Consider the following 20,735-nt stretch of genomic DNA (forward strand, 5'->3'; position numbering starts at 1 on the left):
TGATAGCTCACATGTTTAAGCAGTAAGCCACGAGAGGCTGCGCGTTACAGTCATTTTAGAACAGCTAAAATGCCTTCAACCGTTTAAGCTGTTCAAAAATCAGTGTAAATCACAGGCTTCAGTGGCTTATTGCTTAAAAAAACAAAACTGAACAGTATGAAAATGAAATACTTGCTACAGATGAGTGATGATTTTTTTAAAAATGAAATTGATGTTATTATTAAACTAAAAAGATGATACTGAGTAGAGCGCATTCCTCCGCCAATGCTATGCAATTGTCAAGATCTGCAATTTCCACATCACATAGTTGACTAGGGGTGCTCCATCGCAGGTACCTCACAATTCAATTCGATTTCGATTATGGGAGCTTCGATTTTTCAATTACAGCGATTATAGCGATTGTCGATTCAATGCGATTATTGGTGCCACGATTCTTCGATTATTGTGATTTTTACAGCTATTTTCCATGCAAGACTGATTTTGTGTTAATCTGTGGCTAGCTTTGTAAATAAATAGCCCATAAATTGACTCATGTCACTCTCAAAAGAAAGATTTTTTGAACATTTGACAAGGAATTATTTTTCAAAGACACAAAATATTTTGACTATGTAATCTGGGAGCAGCTCCCAACATTTAACCCAACATTGCCATGGAGCACAGGCCCATCTAGGGGCCAGTGAAAGAACTGCATAAGCCAGTTCCATCATAACAAAGAGTAACTCAAAATTTGGTCCACAGGCACTAGAGTACACCACTGACTATAATTTATTGATTTATTTATAATAATTTATAATTTATCGTGTTGCGAAAGTACTTGACGGTGGCGGTGGAGATAAAAGGCAGGTGGATCAGGAGGGGCTTGTCTGTAACGTCTGGTTTGACGTCTGGTGTGACGTGCAGGGCGAACGAGGGCAACCGCAAATTAAAGCCTGACTCCTTCAGCATTCGCCACGACGAAAATGGCCTAAAATATGTTACCGTGTCTTTCAGCGAATGCACAAAAAATCACAAAGATGCTGCCGAAAAAAAACATAGAAAGCCTGCGAGGATTCATATATGAGCAGCCGGGTAACCCACTGTGTCCGGTGGCCTCCCTGTAGAAATAGCCTCCCTCTCCCTGCTGCCTCCTGATCCACCTGCCTTTTATCTCCACCCAAAGCGGACACAGTGTGACAGCGCTGATGTATGGTAAATTAACTGTATACTTTTACTATTATTGTTATTGTTACAACCGACGTTAGGCGTACGTCTGCGCAAAAATGCACCTGTCACGAAACGCACGCTGCCGTCCCTGCAAAGAGGAGTCCAAACATAATTGAACACTATTGTAACAATTGCACTATTAATGGAAATGTCCAATTCAACATTAACGAGCCCAGATAGCCTGATGTGACATGATGAAGGCGCTAGATGAAAAAGCTATCTTAGGGTCTGTGTTGCTTGGCAACCGTTCTGTCCACTCTATCTTGCTTGGTGGAAGAATGAATAGCTCTCTATTTTATTGTTACATTATTACCAATAAATTATTGATTTTTTTTTCTTGTGTGTTTATTTTATGGGCTATATGTAGGGTAACCGTTTTATAAAAGCAATAAGCCCACCGAAGCCGTGAGTTACAGTGATTTTACCACGGTGTTCCGTTTGCTATGGTCCCACCTACTAAACTGTCCGGGTGGCGCGCACATTACCTACTTTTTGTTCCGGGTACCTGTTTTTTTCCAGGCTTGGTGGAAAAGAATCGACGTGAAAAAATCGATGCATCAACGCATTGCGATGAATCGCGATTTCGATGAATCTAACCCACCACTATAGTTGACCATATTAACCTTTGGTGTGTGTGGAAGTGTAGCAGCAGCAAAAACACATGGTGTGAGCATTTGTTCTGAGTGTCGCACCTCAGCGATCACTAAAACTCTAGACAGCAGTGTCATTTGATTGACTGCGCTAATGAAGCTCAGATAAAAACAGCAGAACTCATGGCAAAATGTTCACACCAAAGCAATGTTTTGATTTATTTCTCACTGTGAATTTAGTGACACCTTGCAGTCTGTAGAATCTGGGAATGAGCTGGCAACACAGAACAGATGTGCAAACCTCCTCACTTCCAGCCAGTTGACATGAAAAGCAGCATCATGTTGTCTTCATCAACAGGCACAAAACACGGAGGTCACGCAAAAAAAATTTACTGGACCTACTGGCCTTGTGACAGTTTCGGAGAGGTGCAGGATGCCCTGGTGGCAGCCTCTGCAGGAGCCACACACACCTGTGGCATAACTTCATAACTTGTGAAGTTCGCAGATGACATCACCATCATTGGCCAGATCTCCAACAATGACAAGTTTTCATATTGGGAGGAAATCAACCATCTTGCAGAATGGTGCACAGAAAACAACCTACTGCTCAACGTCAGCAAAACCAAAGAGCTGATAGTTGATTTTAGAAAAAAGGAGGTAAAGACACACAACCCTGTCTACATCAATGGAGCTGAGGTGGAGCAAGTGAGCAGTTTCAAGTTCCTGGGAATCAACATAACAGAGATCCTGACATGGACTTCACATATCTCTGCCCTGGTTAAAAAAGCTCAGAAACGGCTGTATTTCTTAAGGAAACTTAAGAAAGCAAAATTCCCACGCCAAGTTCTTGTCAACTTCTACAAAGGAGCGATTGAAAGCATCCTGACTGGAAACATCACAAACTGGCATGGGATGTGCACGGCCCAGAACAGGAAGACTCTGCAACGAGTGATTAAAACTGCCCAAAACATCATTGGTACTCATCTACCAAGCATCAGTGATATTGGGGAGGTGAGGTGCCTGCGCAGAGCCAAAAGGATCCTAAAAGACAACACCCACCCCAGCCACAGCCTGTTCACCCTGCTGCCATCAGGCAAAAGATACAGAAGTATCCGCTGCCGTATCACCAGACTACAGACGTCATTATCAGGAAATGAAATTATTCATATCAGGATATGAGATTTAGGTTATATCGCACAGCCCTACGCAGAGCTACCTGCTCTTTTCTATGCTTTTCCATTTGTGAGCTCAAATCATCACTGATTAAGCTTGTGGAAAAGCTGAGAATCATTGCATCAAGCAACCAAAGTCTACAGTCTCCAGTCATGGCATTTCAGTGGCATCACGAGTTTGAACATTTCAAAGTCAGTGCCAAATCGTTCCTACAATGTGTCCCATGCTACCTTGACTATCCTTCCCGGTGTTGCAATAAAGCTGGCATCCCAACAAATCAAGTTACCTTGAGCCACTCTTCAGCCTGCTCTTTGCTCTGTACAGCCAACACTATGGCGTCTGCCCCCTGGTGGACGATCTTCAGTTCGTGCTTCTTTTTCTTGCCGTCTTTGGGAATGTGTGTGATGCTGCATCCTGATAGGACCAGCTCCATCTGGGGGGTGTGGTCTTTGGAGGATTTGTAACACTGGAGGGGAAGAAAATGGGAAGGTAATAGGTAGACTGGAGAAACTGCACATGATACTGTTGTATCACAACTTTTTATGTTTTGGTTTCAGATGAAGGATTCAATGTTAATTTTGTTGACTGAAGTGATGACTTGAACAAAACTTTTTTTTTAGGACAAAAACAAGAATAAAACTAAACTAAAATTAAACAGTGAAAACACAGCTCAGTTTCCGAGTACACAAACAATATGCAATCGTACAGCATTAAATATAAAATATGCAATATGCATATTGGCGACTATTATGTCAGATCCATTTCTCTTGTTATTCTCTTGTCTATTTGGATAGAACCTTTTGGTTTTCTATGACTGTGGGAACTATAAACTGCATGTTTGTGTGCGCGCATATGTGTACATTTAACTATCCCGTACCAGCAGTTTGTTATCCTTGATAACACAGAGTAGTTTGGTCCACTGGCCAAAGCGCTTCTTGCGCAGCAGGAAGGCACAAATTCGAGCATCTTTCACCAGATCCATGGATGCCTCCTCAGATGGCCACTGGTGATGCATCTTCTGGCCCTTCCCATCCTCCTCTTCCTCATCGTACGACTCATAGGAGCTACTCATGGCATCCGAGTCGTAATCTGAGAGAGGAACAGGCAAGAAAGAGGTGGGGTGAGAGAGAGACCAACAAAAAGAGAAATTAGATGCTGGTAAACTTTATAAAACATTGGCATGGTACTGGCATTCACAGCAGTTCAAGTATAAGCACTTAACAAAAACTACTGTGAAAAACACTTTATAGCAGAGTTAACAACACTGAATCAATCAAAAAATGGCCATTGACATTTATGTAGGGAATATTTTCCATGAAGTATGACTGAGGATTAAAACTTTCATTTCTATACTTTTAGTAAGTGGTGCACACAGGAAAACAAATGCTAGCAAGAACTGAAAATGGTTATTTAGAGTGATGTCATACAAGAACCTTTCCTGGTTCGACAACCTTTCAGACCAATGTTCTTTAAAGAACCATTTTTCTCAAACGTTCAGTCATTTTAACCAATTTTAAAACTTTTTTTTTTTTTTGACAAACGTAGACCAGCCACTAAACGAAGTGGTTCTTTAATAGCTGGTGGTGCTTCATAGACCCACACACTCTTTTTCATTTTAGAAAGATTATTTTCCTGTGGGAAAAAAATAAATAAATAAAAAACAGCAGCAAGCAGCAATGAGCAGAATACAAGCAGCACGAGAGCTTATTGAGCTCTGATGCTTACTAAGGAGTTTCTGAATGATGAAATTTGTGATTCAAAGTTTCAGTGGAGAAATTAAGCCTCAGAATTTGTAATCACAGTGTAAGCCTGCATATAGGATGAAAAGCTTGAAAAGTTGGTGAGATAAAATTTACAGTGTTTACACGGTCTTGAACCTGGGACAATATCTTCAGGTGAGAGAGCTTAAACTATTATTTTTTACAGTTTACACCGAAAGTGTTCCTGTGTGTAGTTTCGTCTAACTTGACAGACACAGGTAAACAGACACAGGTTTAAACTTCAAAAACATTCACAACAATTTAACTGTTGGGGATAAAATTCAAAACATTCTGCTGATATCAGGTGTAATGTCAAATACTCTGGTAACGTTTGATCAAACATTTGGCGAAACAGAAGATGTTGTACATAGAAGTACGACTTCATTTCTATAGCGCTTTTCTATCAACCAATCGAAGTGCTTAACAGTGTTTGCCTCACATTCACTTAATCACACACACATTTACACACGATGGCAGAGACTGCCATGCAAGGTACCAAACTGTCCATTAGAAGCAGTGAAAGGTTTAGTGTCTTGCTCAAGGATACTTCAACATGCTCTCTGGAGGAGCTGTTGATCGAACCAGGAACCCTCTGATTACCAGACGAGTGTTCGACCTAAGCTAAGTCCGTAGATAATCCTGACTAAATTTTGAGACGACTGGCACTTTTGGAGGAGATGTTGAAAACAGGATCTTGAGAAAATCGAGAAAAAGACGCAAAATTTGACAATTTTAGAACTGAGCATTCATCATTTCAGCAAAGATGCAGATGAATTGATCAAAATGATGAAATAATTTTGATGTTAAGCCAAAGCCATTTTTAAAATAACTGTGAAAGAATAGACTTGACTATTATAGCACCACCTTGTGGCCAATGAATTTCATTTTTTGTGCCTCAGTAGTTGGTGGAAATTGCAAACCAACTGCCATTTTTTGTGTTTTCCAGTCTTACACTTTTTACTGCACCAGCACTTTTAGTGGAGAAAAATGATCAGAAGAAAGAATAATGAGAACAAAAACAATAACAGCTTTGCTGCTTGGACCCCTAAAATGAGGGCTGTGTCTTTACTACAGCCTCACTGAAAGTATAACAATACAGGGAAAAAAAGCAAGGAGATCAAGTAGTAAGATGTCAACCTGAGAAATAACTTCACTGTTTCTTTTCAGTTACATGTGCATTAAGTATTCATGTATGCTTGTAAGTTTGAGCACATTACATCAATGTGTGTATCAGTCACTTACTGGAGGTGATGTACTCAGGAGCCTTTCCGGGACTTAAAGGAACTGCCTCCTCATAGTAACCTTCAGGGAGAGAGGAACTAGGCAGAGGAGGAGGGCCACTGTTTGGAGCCTGGAAGGAGACAGAGTTGAATGGTTGAATGCCTTTAATGAATCCAGCTAGGGATGCACATGGTTAACCCTTTAACCGTTAACCGATAACAGTAACTCTAACCGATTAATACTAACGGTCAATTTTGTTTTTAAGATACGTAATTCAATCAACTCATGGGGGCGTGTCGACAGGTGCAACACATGCCATCACGTGCTTTCCATCACAGCCCACTTTTTTCATCACAGTACTCAAAAAAATAAAAAAATAAAAATAAAATAATAGGGGAGGCAACCGCCATTCCGACATCCCTCCAATCTATTATTAAAAACTCCTGAAACGGGAAATATAATATGTCTAGTACACGTATTAATGTAACTCGGGCTAGTGTGAAACATGTTAGATTCATGTCTGAATCTCAGGGATCACTGACTGTAAGCAGAAACACAGTGTCAGTGACCTGTCACAGCAGCCAGCTGGAGCGCAGCTCTCCATTGAGCCCGTGTGTCTCCATGCACGCTGGCATCATATGCAACATTAATATTACAGATATCAATGACGGCTCTGCAGATGACACCTGAAGTCACTGACTAATTCCAGTATCCTTCGTGTTGTACAGTAGGGGAGGGTGTGTATCCTTGTATGCAATTACGCACAAAACACACATTACATTGAATATTATTTTTTTATCTCCAGACACGTCGCGGGTCGTCCAGGTTTACAGTAAAATTGTTCGGAATGAAGCCGCATCATCCAGATAAACATTGAGCTCCATCAGAACTGTTTAAAAATCAGATTTCAGAAGCTCAAACTTTATTTTGGAAATGAAGCAGAACACACAATTAAAGAAATCACCAGCGCGCTCGCTCTCGACATAATTTAAAAAGCAATAGCAGACGATTGAAGCCTACAGTACTGTTAATTATATCTAAAGCTTGTAGCTTTTTTTTTTACATTTTAGATGAGTAATCTAACTATTTGCCGTCATTGTAACTCTGCAGTTCAGCACCGGACAGCGCCGAGTCAGTGACTCTCTGATTCCAACCTTTCCTTACATGGAAAGCCTTGTCGGAATGGTGGGACGTTTGTGTGTCGGAATAGCGGTATTTCAGGATTCGGAATGGCAGCATGGAAGGGCATTTAAATCTTATCGGTTAACGGTTATTAATCGTTAAAGGGCGTCGGTTAACGGTCATAAAAAAAATCCAAAATGTGCATCCCTAAATCCAGCATTAGAGTCATCTGTAATGATACTGGTGGAGCCTTTTAGGTGTCAATGTAAATCAGAGGCAAAAACACTTAGGAAGCTATATGCAAGATAGAAGGAAGGACAGGAACACCACATTCACAAAAATGGACAATAAATATGGGTGAGCAACACCAGAGTACCTGAAGCTTTCACGCCATGAAGACTTTTATAGATACTTTACAGTTGTCTCAAGTTGAATTTAAGGCCAATTTAACAACCAGCATACAGACAGTTGGCAGAGCCAGCACTAATTCTTTGATTTAAGATATTTTAAGGCCTTAAATTTAATTTAAGGCTTTTTCTGACACTTCTGCCTGATAGACGGTGGTTACAGCAATGTTCAACATAGCCTTATATGGTTTGCAAATGATTTGCATAACTCTTTATTATATGGCTATGTCGAATACATGACTCTGATTGGTCAATTAAAGTATCCAGCGCATGGTAATTTCTCAATCAGACTTGTCAAGGTGTCAAATTGTGATATCACCACTGTGCCTGTTTGTTCCAAATTAAAGCACTTCACCAAAGAAGGTCTTGCTGCTGTGTGTTTTGTGAGTTAGCAAGCTGGCTACATACTGTATACAGAAGGGAGTACATTCAGTAACTGACTTGCAACACTCAGTATCACGTCACAACCATGGCTTTCTGTTAACTAAATGATTGAGCTTCCTCCAATCAGGTGACAGCAGCAGGTGAGTGCCTGCCTGTTGTGGGCTAGCTTAGCTATTTGGCAATATTGAGACATAAACAAAATGCCATACCCTCCATCTAAATATTTTATTCTAATTTCTTTGCTGTTACTACCAATTTTGGTATGGGGACAGGTCTACAAGCCATGTGATAACCAGGGTCATCCAAGACAAGTCAGTCATCTATTGAGAAAAACAACGCAGAGGCGAAGAGTGGTTATTATTTTTCAAAGACCGTCTTGTTACCAACAGTTCCTTACATTCATCAGTTTTGGAAATATCTTACAGCTAGAACAGCCTGGCTGTGTGTGCTGGACTCTGTCCCTTGCAACATTCAGTTGTCAGCAAAAGGCCAAACATGTGACATGTGACATCAAACTAACACCTCTCACTACCAGGTAAAAAAAAAAAAAAAAAAACAACTGGCAGTTCATTTGAATTGTGGAGGCTTGTGAGATTGGAAAATCTGGTTATTTCTGTGGTTGTTATATAGCAGTAACTGGAACCTCCAAAGACAGTTAAACAAGATGGTCCGACAAATCTGATGTTTCTAATGGGATTACTTGGGATTGTGATAATTTTGTCCTTCTGCATTGTTTAGTTAGCATCATCATTATAAGCCATAATGAGCACAACAGCACTATCTTAGCCAGGCTAACTGCTAGTTTGAGGCATTACTGTCATTACCAGATGCCCCCAAACACAACATGATTTCACCATTTTCACTTTTTTTTTTTTTTTTTTAGTTATAATGACATCTAAGCTGTTACTTGGTCTTGCTTTCCTGTTTTCTCCCCACCATTACACTCTGCATCACATATTTACATGTATGTGATGCAGAGTACCCGAGTAATTAGGTTAAAAGGGGACACATAATATTGTTCATATACAGCGCATCAATATACCCCTGTTTAATCGAGGAGAAAACTTTTTTCACAGTCATCGTTATCTTGGTGGTAGACTGCTTTCATGTTTTATCCATGTCCAAGTAAATAAAATAAACATGTATAAATGCTGCCTGGTGTGCGTGGTTGCATCCATTTATTAAATAAATCGGCCTCAACCAGTGTTCACAACACTGTGGATCATTAAAAACACAGACTTCTTCAATATAGTACTTAAGAAACCGACGGGGAGAGGTTTTATTTTGAAGTTGGACATTTCTAGACATTATAGAACCATACAAGTTGGAATTAGTTCTAGATCTAGGGAGGGGCCGCTTGAGAGGATCTGCAGAGAAGAATGGGACCTATGTACCTATTATGTTACATTTTTAATAAATTTACAAAAATGTGGCACTGTACAATAGTGATGCTGGATCATATTTTCTTATGTTTAAATGCTGAACACAAACCAAAATACTGCTTGATATACAGCATAATCACTTCAAATGAGGGTACGCTACTTACTGAAAATCAATTTGGGGGTCCAGAACAGGGAAAAGTTTGAATCAGAATCAGAAATACTTTATTAATCCCAGAGGGGAAATTGGGAAAAATCCTGCCGTAAAAGAGTAAAAGAGTAAAGTAAAAGAGTAGAACCAGGAGTGGATTATGATGTGGAAGATGGCGCCATGCAGGTGCCAGCCTGTTGCAGCAGCTCCCGTGTGTTTTTTTTTTTTTTTTAGTTTTTCTTAGGTTAGTCTTTATTGTATATACTTAGTCTTTGTCTTTATTGTAGATATTTAGTCTTTATTGTATATACTTCTTCTTAATTTTACTTTATGTTTCTATTGATGCTGCTGTAACGTGGGAATTTCCCAGTTTGGGATCAGTAAAGTAAATCTATCTATCTAATGCTGTTATTCATTTATTCATTTATTTATTTATTTATTTTTACAAATGTTAGCCAAGGGGGAAGTGCACTTCAATAGAAAGACTAACAGTTAGCATTTGCAGCATCCAGCCAGTATCCAGCACTTATTAACAATGAGAGGAATAGCACCACTACTGTCCTGGGGGGAGAGTGAAATAATATCAACATTTTCAGAATGGGTGAACTATCTCTTTAAGTTTAAAACATTTTCCATATTGTTAGACGATATCATGAATATGTTCTGTATCTTGAGGGCAATCTTCAAACCCAAGATGGAATTATTTTTTGGCTGCAGAACTACATCAAATTTACAAAAAAAAAAAAAATAAATAAATCTTTTGCATTGTTTTACACACATTTCCCTGTAATTCAGTGGGATATATTTGGGATCTTTAGAGACCTTAGCATCTCTGCTAGAATGTCAAATAAAGTTCAGTGGATTTGAACAAAGCATGCATTTGTAATCACCAAGTGACTCAAGAGACTACCAGGATTAAAACAAGCTACAGTGGTTTTTAACTTAGACAATGTTTGGCAGTGTATCTCTCATCTTTCTGTATGCATGTCTTTCTGTCCCGCTCCCCTCTCTACATTTACCCTCCTTCCTGCTTTATCTTTCCCCATTTCTTTCTTTGCATCTATAACTCAAGTGGCAGCCCAGGCCTGTTGCACTATGATATCACTTCTCCTCAGGGGAAATGCTGGTCCAGTGAACTCATTTTTGGAAGGGAAAAGCTGCCCCACTGAACTCCGTAACCGCCTGCCTCCTCCTCAACACTGCGACCCTGAGAATCCCCAGGAGAGGAAGACAAAAAGAAAGAAAAGCAAAAAGGAAGAAAGAATTCTGCCATGAAGGTGAAACAATAAGCAAAATATAGCTTTGAAACAAAGGGCTTGAGGTGAAGCCTTGTTTGCGTTGATGCAGAAAGGGCGAGTTTATATGGGAAGTTGGCATATCTCATACCACAATTATTTCCCTTTAAACGATAGTACTGTCATTAATAACTGAACAAAAACAGACTGTTTTGGATAAGTATTTTTCCCTGAGTGCAGCAGAATGCATTACATTACACACCAGAGAACAGAGCAGTGATCCCATTGCTCTGCTATGCAATGACTCAAACATTAGAGGCGCTGGGGCGAGCGGAGTGTTTGCATACAGCGTAAACATGCACCAACACACACTGATATACAGATGTGCACAGCAACACACACTCCACCTTTTCCTTTGTTTTCATCCCCCACAATAACAGCTTGATCGTATCACACAAGTAATCTGTGCTGATCAATTACACTGTAACACGCTGCAACTAACAGGGGTTCACTGCGGCCACAATGCATTCCTCCCCTCCACTGACCATAAACACACACTCCGTAATCACTGAGAGGTGTTGGTCCACATTTTCCTACAGTTTAGCTCTGATCAGCCTCATCTGCTCCACAGATCGTGAAAACAAGGCCATCCTAGTATGGCCTTGTTTCCCCCCTCCACACAGACCCAAGTAAACGACAGATCATTTGAGGCTTCTGAACCATTTCAATTTAGACTCCATCAAATTAAATTAGACTTGATGAAACATTAACGATCCCCATGGGGAAATTAGGCTGTCACAGCAGTAGAAGTTAGGAAATACGTGAGGATATAAAGGACTGAAGGTCGGCAGTGATCGAAGAAAATACAACATAAAAATCAAGACCAAATCTCTTAGTTGACAGATTTTCAATAATTTGAAAGTATGCATTGGTAGTTAATCAGATTATCAGATGTACACATGGAGGAATTTCTGTGCAGAAATGTGACCAGACCATGCCAGCATAGATACTCATCGGCAGTAGTAGTTGTAGTAGTAGTCAGTAAAAAACAAGACAAACCTAGATAAAATAGTGAATTGTTGCAAGTTTGAAAAAAACAAGAATTTAGTTTTTGGCCATACCGCCCAGCCCTACAATCAGTTTTAGCTATAAGCTATGTATGGCCAACTAACTGATTCAACTGATTAAGTTGAATTTGAATTTTAAATCAATGCAAAAAAAACAAACAAACAAAACAAAAAAAAAAAAAACGACTGAATCACAAAATCAAGACGCAAAAAACGACTGAATCACAAAATCAAGATTTTGACCATGTATGTGATCACATTGTAGAAGCCACTGAGTGCTCTGTCAAAGAAGCTCCAATTAGAGTTCTCATCGGGCCTGAAAATTAAGACCCGACCCGACCCGGGCCGGACTGCGCCAGCCCGAGGCCCGACCCGACCCGACTAATTAGCCGAACTTTAGGCCCGACAGCCCGATAAAGCCCGAAAAAAAAAAAAAAAAAAAAAAAAAAAAAAAAAAAAAAAAAATCGCCAAATTCGCCATTATTTAGCAGAGCCGGTCGGCCGCGGCACCGGGGCACCATCAGTCGGTATCAGGCGGGCCGGCCGCCGCACTGGCCAGCATCAGGCAGCTCACCTGTCAGATCCGGCAGACCTGACGGGTGGGCGCGGTATCGGACGGTGCCGCGGCTGGCCCGCCTGATGCCGACTGATGGTGCCGGGGCATGTGCGGGTCAATACGGTAGTCTAGAAAACTGGAGATTTTTTTTTTTTTTTTCTCGTGCGCCCCCAAGTAGATTGCGCCCATAGCAAAAACCGTCCCTGCTGCCGAGTCTGCCAGCACAGCGAGATACTGCTGCAACTCTCTCTCACTTGTTTGCCCTGCGCTCGCACAGCTGGTTGTCTGTCTGTCACTGAAAGTTTAGCCTCCAAATCCAATCCAGTCTCTCACTCTCTCCACCAGTCACATAAAAATGAAACGTCATAATCAATAACACAACACATAATGCTATTTTTTTATTTACAAAAAAAAAAAAAAAAAAAAAATCCCCCACAGAACCCGAAGCCCGACCCGACCCGCCCAATTCACGTAAATTTTAGGCCCGACCCAACCCGAAAATGTCGGGTCGGGTCGGGTCGGATCGGGTTCGGGCAGAATATGAGAACTCTAGCTCCAATTCACTCATAACCCCCAAAAGAGCCTGCCAAGAAACACATGCGCAAATCACTAGTCACATGATCATGCCTGCAAAGATTCCCCTCAGCAGTAGTAGTTTGTGAAAAACAAGAAAAATCTAGATAAAAATCCTGACTCCTTTGATTGTACAAGTTTCCAAAAAACATGAGATTTTATTCTTTGGCCATATTGCCCAGTCCTACTGTCAATTTGCAAAATTTACCTAGATTTACCGATAAAAGTAACAACTCGAAGAGCCCAGGAGGGACACATGCATTGTACATTCAGATGTGCCATGTCATCAACGTCCAGTGAAAACCATGTATCTCCAATTTTGGTGATTTTCATGTTTTACCACAACTTGAGGACTTACCTGCACATCTGTGGGTTCAGAAAGCTCTGTAACCCTTGGGTTTTTCAAGTTATTCAAAATTAATTAGAAAAACAGAAAAATGCAGAGTTATCAAGCTAAAAACAAGTCTGTTCCTTAGTTTCTGAAAAGTTAATATTTTGGAGATATATGTTTTTCACTGGACAGCATCGATGTAAAGTTTAAAGGACCAGTGATTTTGAATGTTTGGCCCATTTAATACAATTTACCCATTTTCTTACAGTTACATTGCAGAAGAGGATTTGGCAAATTTTGTGAGGGTGCTCATAACCACCGCATGGAGGGCCCTCGCATGGAGGGCCCTAAATGGCATGACCTGTGTATGGAACTCCAACCTCCCCCGTCAAATCAAACTCAGCTTCTTCTACGCAACAGTGGAGTCTGTTCTCCTTTATGGCAGTGAATGCTGGACCCTGAAGCCAACCTTGCAGAAGTCCCTAGACGGGTGCTACACCAGAATGCTGCGTGCAGTACTTAACATCAGCAAGAATGCACAGGTTACCAACAAGATCCTGTACGATGGAATACCAAGGGTGAGCATCAAGAACTGCCAGCCAGCAAATTGGTGTTGTGGGAACCAACACATGGGCATCGGTCGCGAGGACGTCCCACACTAACATATGTGGATGTACTCAAGAAGGATGCAGGAGTGCAAAGTACCAATGAACTGGTCAGATGTATGGAGAATCGGGATGATTGGAAGCAACGATGGAGGGCTCGTCTGAGGACGACCTAGAGAGAGCTCATAACCTATAATGAAAATCCCTTGATTTTCGAATTTGAATTTTCAGTTGAAACACCCGGCTTATTATGTTCTGCTTCTGTTGCTAACAAAGTCATCTTTATTCATAAATCACAGAACTAATACTTGACTTCATACAGCAAAAATTCCTCCTGGCACTATTTATAACAGCGGTGCTACTTTTAGGAAAACTAATGTGGATGACTTTATTATGGTGATGGAATACTGTTGTGAAGAAAGTCTTATGTCTTATGAAAATTAATTTTCTTAGTGGAATACATGGAAACCAATGGCTGGATAAAAGGTATACAAAATGATACTGGAGTTCTAAAATACAATTGCTTGCTTTGGGAAAGGAGTAGCAGAAACTTTATGGATTCTGCTCAAGCTTCCTGCTCATCAAAACCTCCACCCTCCTGCAGCTTACACATACACTTTGCCATACCCACTGCCACTCCTCTGTACCTGTCAACCTACCTGTTTGTTGCCCGCTCATTCTGCCACACACCTGACACGAGTCTGGTCATTATTTCCAGTATTTAAACCAGTCAGTTTCCTTGTTTGTTTCCCAGATTGTAGCTTGTGCTTTGTCTGCTTCGTATCCTGCCTGCCTGCTTGTTTTTTTTTTTTTGTTTGTTTTTTTCTGGATTTTTTCTAGACCTATGTCTGTTTGCCTGATTCTACCCTCTGCCTGATGTTCTGGCATTGCAGCCTGTTATATCTGATTTCTGATTTTTACCTTTGGAACGGACTGCATTACCCTTTTCTGCAAGATTTCAGTAAATTTGCTAATTATTGCCTACTCCTACTCCTCCTCTTGGTCCCTTGCTGAATTTTGGCAGAAATGTTCATACATTTTGTAGCTATTACAGTAAACATGCAAATCACTGGTATAATCCTTTAAAGATGGGCCTGTAGAAGGTACACTGGCAACAGATTGTCATCAGTAATAATTTTTAAACATTTTAAAACGTATAGTGATTACAGTGCTGCTAACCAATAGAATTTAATTCCTGATTTTTTTTTTCCTCCACAGCCTAAGCACTGGCCTAAGTCTTTTCCACTCTGACAAGAACAGAATACTGAGGGAGACACTTATGCAAACATAACTAGGGGAATATGTACAGGTCATGTGCATGGATGCAGATCAAAAATGTCAGAATTCCAGTCATAATGTGTAATTAGGGAGTGGTAAGGAAGTCTTGACCCTGGTTTGGATACTTGGAGTGGGAGGTTTGTCTGGCCTGGTCTGAAACTCACATTCAAACTTTCATTCCAAGTATCCATTTTTGCCTTGCGTAGGAGGAACAGACTTGGATAAAAATGTCTGCCATGGTGCTGATGGCAGGCTGGAATAGATAAATTGAGTGGACACAGGAAAGCTGCTCCCTTAAACGGCTTTCAAAGGGAAAAACTGCATTTCCCATGATGCTTGGCATACATATATATATATATATATATATATATATATATATACACACACACACACACACACACACACACACACACACACACACACACACACACACACAATGTGCAAACATAGCTGGGGTCAAAAAGCAGGGAAAAAAACTTTAGAAAGTGAAACCAACTGCCTGCGTAAGCTGTGACTTGGTCTATATTAGAGTAAAGAGAGCTGACAACAATTCAATTCATTTAATGTATTTATTTTCCTATATTTGATTCATAATTCCACTTCAGTATAAGAATGTATCTGCAAGGGTTAAATACTTGCTTGGACTGGACTCCACCAGTCAGCATATTGTATCCATCTAAGTTGGTCCACTGTATTTATGTTTGTCACCTGTACCTCTACATGAACATTTATGTATGCAAGTTTAAAAAATAAATACATCAACGCTTTAGAGAAAACTACAACGATGACACTCAGCCGATTGCAGACCTCTACCGATACCTCCATTGCAATGCTCAAGAGCTACCATTTCCACCACAAGTTAACCAAATTGAACTTCTGTGAATTGTTTTCATGCTTTTAACTGAAGGTAATGTTTTTTTGTTTAATAAATTCAAACAATCAGTTATGTGTGTCTGGGTGATTTAGAGAGTATTTCTGTTGCTGGAGCTCTTCTCCTTTTTGTAATAGGCAACACCTATCGCCACAATCCCTTTTAGCCAATCGTCATGAAAGTTAGTTAATAAGCTCTTCCTTCCCCCATGACCAGGCTTACCACAAAGTTTTAACATGTTACCTCAAACTGTTCAAGTGTTATGCACTTTTTTGTGAAAGGCCACACCCACTGTCTCACCCCAATTTGATCAATTGGTGTAAACAGCTCTTTCTTGTTCTATGACTGAGCTTTCATCCAGATTTGGTGTAAAACCATTCCAAACTTTCTGAGATATCCTGCTAACAGAAACAGACCAAATGGGCTAAAAACATAACCCTCATTGGAGCAGGTAAAAAAAGCACCCTTTGTGAAGGAAGTTATAATGTGAATATGTAGTTAGACATACATACAGTGTTATGTTGCATCCTTATGCGAGTTGTTTAAATTCATTAAATTCATTTTTTTCTATTATTAATCTATACTCAGTACCCTATAATGACAAAGTGAAAACAGAATTTTAAAAATTTCTGAAATTCTACTGAAATTATATTGAGGTATTGAATTATACCAAAGTATGTATGTCTAACTACACATTCACATAACCTTCCTCACAAAGGCAGGGTTTTTCCTGCATATAAAATTACGAGGCGGCCGCCTCAGCCTAATTTCGTGCCGCCCCCGGCTCTCAAAACTCTGACGTCGGGAAAATTGTTATTTTCTGACAAGCGCCGTGGTAGATGGATGTCATTTTAACTGCAGTTGCAGCATTGCTCCGATGTGGTGGCGCTGTATCAACAAGAGTGCACTGGAAGTCGCTGCCAAAACTGCCAAAGAGGAAGAACAGAGCTGAGAAATTCCCTTCCTACAGCATTTTGTTTTGTGTTTCGGTTTCTTCGCTAGTGTGTGTGTTAATCGGCATCCTGGTAGTGGAAGTGAAAATGCAGCTTAGTTTGACTGCTATATGATGGTATACAACGAGCTCACACACGCTGCCGATCTGTGCGGCGTGTGTGTTTGCGGGGAGTATTTGCCCGCTCACGTGTGAATTAAAGGATCTTGTCAAACCAACCAACCTCTCTCGAATTTCCACTTTCCCAGCCCTCCTCTTAGCTAGCTGTTTGTGTTTTTAAAACACAGTTCAGTAAGTAAAAAAAAACTGCCAAAGGAACAAGGAAAAATGATCTTGAAACAAGTGAAAGTGGTCTAAAAACAAGTTACTTTTTAGGCGACTGTCTTATTTTACCGGGATTTCCAGGCTACAGCAGCGCACTGACATAGATTGTGTAACAAACAGAAGAGTTCTCACTCTGTTTATTTTCACTGGCTAACAGCAGCACACTGGCCTAGCTTGTCTATTCAGAGAAGAGGTATCACTTCGGCTTATTTTTCAATCTATGTTATCACATGCATACTACTGCTCATTCATTGGTAGCTGAATTGTTAGGTCTGTCTGATAAGTAATTTACATTTTTAAAATAATAATAATTTAACATATTGTTAACATAAACATACACTAACACTAAATACCGAGTGTTTGAGCAACATATCTCCTCTGTGCTACAAAAGGTCTGTGGTAAAAAGGTAGATAGAAGTAGAAATGCTGAGTGTTCTCATAGTTCAAGGCTGTGTGCAGGAGACAATATTAAACTTTCTAACAGTACTGTTCTTTGTCTCCATTCCTTATTATTTGTCAGAGTGGAATTGCAAATAATTGCCAAAACACGTTACAAAAGGTATTGCCTTTGATAGCCCTCTATGTCCCTAGAACCTTGAGAACAGTTACCTTTTAAAAGCACCGGTGTACATTTGAGACAAGTGTACTTTTATGTACTGTTATGTACATCTGTTCAGTTTGATAGATAAAGATTTCATCAAATGGTCCAACAAGTATTTCCATTCAGGGCCTTTGCAGTTAATGAAAGTTCATATCAATTATGTGAATGAAAAACAAAGATCACTCTAAACACTGACTGCAAAAAAAAAAAAAAAAAAAGAAAGAAAAAAGTTCCAAGTCATTAAGTTTTTACACACTTCAGGTGGATACGGATAATAAAAAAGACCACAGTCCAGGTAAAGACAACCAGTCAAAGGCCTTTTCAGGTTTTGCTTCAAACTTTGCTGCAGGGAAAGGTGCTGCTGAGTACTGTGATCTCTATCAGCAACACCCTGCTTCCCACTTACACAGATACTTGCAGGAGCTGCCCAGTTTAACCAGAGTCTTCAGCTGCTGGCCACTGGGAGCAGCTCTGCTTGTATAAGGTTAAGTGCTTTCGTCAAGGTCACCTCACCACTGGTTACTGAGGTAGAGGAGTGTGTTACTCATGCACTTTCCCCAAGAAGATTTTTCCAGCTGGTCCCAGCTGCTTCTCTAATCTTCAAGCTACCGCGGCCCCTATTTATTCAAGCCCATGTGTTTTCAGTCAGCTCTCTTGCTCAGTCAGTTGAGCCATGGACAGACCGAAGACAAGGAAGCTGTTGCAGTATCAGCACACCTCCAAACACTTAAAAGGGTTCAACACGGGTGTGCGATCCCCAGTCTGTGGTAAACCTTACCCCTTAAATACCAGTGGTCAAAATAAAGATGTTTAGGTCAATGCAGGACACATAGACTGAATGTGTCCACATGAAGACAGGAGATCTCCACGCAGGCACATCTTTCTCCACAAGCTGCAAGATATATGTCAGGCTGAGGTAAGGTAAGGCATGCAAATGGATTCAAGGATTCAAGGAACTTTATTGTCATACCAGTTCACACTTACATGCTAGTGGTACGAAATTATCACTCAGGTCCCGGTATAAGCCAAAAAAAAAAAAAAAACCCCGAAAAAAAGACCAGAAAAAGAAGTGTAAATATAAGTGTAAATATAGAATATAAGATATATAAGATATATAACAGTATATATATATATATATATCGAGAGAATGCCAAGAGTGTGCAAAGCAGTAATCAGAGCAAAGGGTGGCTATTTTGAAGAAACTAGAATATAAAACATGTTTTCAGTTATTTCACCTTTTTTTGTTAAGTACATAACTCCACATGTGTTCATTCATAGTTTTGATTCCTTCAGTTAGAATCTACAATGTAAATAGTCATGAAAATAAAGAAAACGCATTAAATGAGAAGGTGTGTCCAAACTTTTGGCCTGTACTGTATAATAAGTATAAATAAACAGCCTATATATAAGTAAATAGCATATGTATAATAAATAATAAATATAATATATATATGAGCAGTAAATATAAAAATATAGAGAAAAATATAAAGAGCCTATGTAAATATAAACAGTATATATATATATATATATATAAATATGTATATATAATATAGACAGTGTAGTATAGAATGAATGGACCAAGCCACAGAACCTGATGCCCGGGACTGGGATTCATGGAACTGTTGGACTTGGTCAGTGCAGAATTAGCTTAGTGCTAAACACGCATGTCAGTAATATTGCACTTATGGTGGAAAGTGATTTGTGCAGGAGAAGGGAGAGAGAGAGAATGAGATGGGAGACTACAGAGCATGGCTCGAGTTCAACAGTCTGACAGCTGCAGGGAAGAAGCTGTTTCTGAGCCTGGTGGTCTTGCTCTGGATGCTCCTCAGCCGCCTGCCTGAGGGGAGGGGCTGAAACAGACTGTGAGCGGGATGGGTGGAGTCCTTCATGATGCGGAGGGCCCTCCCCCTGCATCGTGAGGTGTAGAGGTCCGAGGTGGTGGGAAGGCTGCTCCCCACAGTCCTCTGTGCAGCCTTAACCACCCTCTGCAGAGCCTTCCTCTCAGCAGCAGTGCAGCTGCCGTGCCACACGGTGATGCAGGTGCAGAGGATGCTCTCCACCGCACAGTGGTAGAAGCTCCTCAGGACGGAGCTCCCCAGTCCAGCTTTCCGCAGCTTCCTGAGGAAGTAGAGACGCTGGTGGGCCTTCCTGACCAGACGGGAAGTGTTGGCGCTCCAGGTGAGGTCACTGGATATGTGCACACCCAGGTACCTGAAGCTGGAGACCACTTCCACAGCTGCTCCTCCGATGTGCAGGGGAGGGAGAGGGCGCTTGTCCCTTCTGAAATCCACCACCATCTCCTTCGTCTTTTTCACGTTGATGCAGAGGTTGTTTTCACTGCACCACTGCACCAGGTGTTCCACCTCCTCTCTGTATTCGGACTCATCGCTGTTAGTGATGCGTCCCACTACTGCTGTGTCATCCGCAAACTTCACTATATGACAGCTGGGGTGTCTCGCCGAGCAGTCATGTACGTCAGCAGAGTGAACAGGAGGGGGCTCAGCACACAGCCCTGTGGCGAGCCAGTGCTGAGGGTGATGGGGGAGGAGACGGTGTTGTGGATCCTGACAGTCTGAGGTCTGTTGGTCAGGAAGTCCAGGACCCAGTTCCCCAGTGTGGAAATGAGTTATAAATTGATGCCAGATTGCAGAAGATGAAAGTACAAAGAGTAAGGTTGCAGTGCTGGTTACTCATCAGCCTTAGGGTCAACCAAAGCATGGCCTGCCATTGTCCTGAGATAGCCTCACTGAAGCCTGACTAAGCCAGACAACAAAAACACTTCACATGCTCGGTTCACCAGATCTCTACTCTAAGAGGACCAAGTAAGGACTTGTACTCAGTGGCTAATGTAATTTTGTAATTGTAAGTTTAACTCCAAGAAAAACCATTTCAGACATGGCAACACACACTCTGCATAAATCAGGGTTATCAGTGGGAATACTGACATAACAT

At 40.8% G+C, this 20,735-nt stretch overlaps 1 protein-coding gene across 6 annotated transcripts in view; it reads right to left on the reverse strand.

Moving 5' to 3' along the window:
* The window catches only part of afap1 (actin filament associated protein 1), a 119,395-nt gene that overhangs the window by 36,545 nt on the left and 62,115 nt on the right, over positions 1-20,735 (reverse strand). For all 6 annotated transcript variants that reach the window (XM_030076219.1, XM_030076217.1, XM_030076215.1 and 3 more), the window contains exons 4-6: positions 5,969-6,077; positions 3,844-4,055; positions 3,253-3,432 (exon numbers count right to left, since the gene is read on the reverse strand). In XM_030076219.1, coding sequence (XP_029932079.1) covers positions 3,253-3,432; positions 3,844-4,055; positions 5,969-6,077 — 501 coding nt within the window. The remainder of the gene's footprint in view (positions 1-3,252; positions 3,433-3,843; positions 4,056-5,968; positions 6,078-20,735) is intronic.

The sequence above is a fragment of the Myripristis murdjan genome, chromosome 18, assembly GCF_902150065.1.
Source record: "Myripristis murdjan chromosome 18, fMyrMur1.1, whole genome shotgun sequence".
Lineage (NCBI taxonomy): Eukaryota > Metazoa > Chordata > Actinopteri > Holocentriformes > Holocentridae > Myripristis > Myripristis murdjan.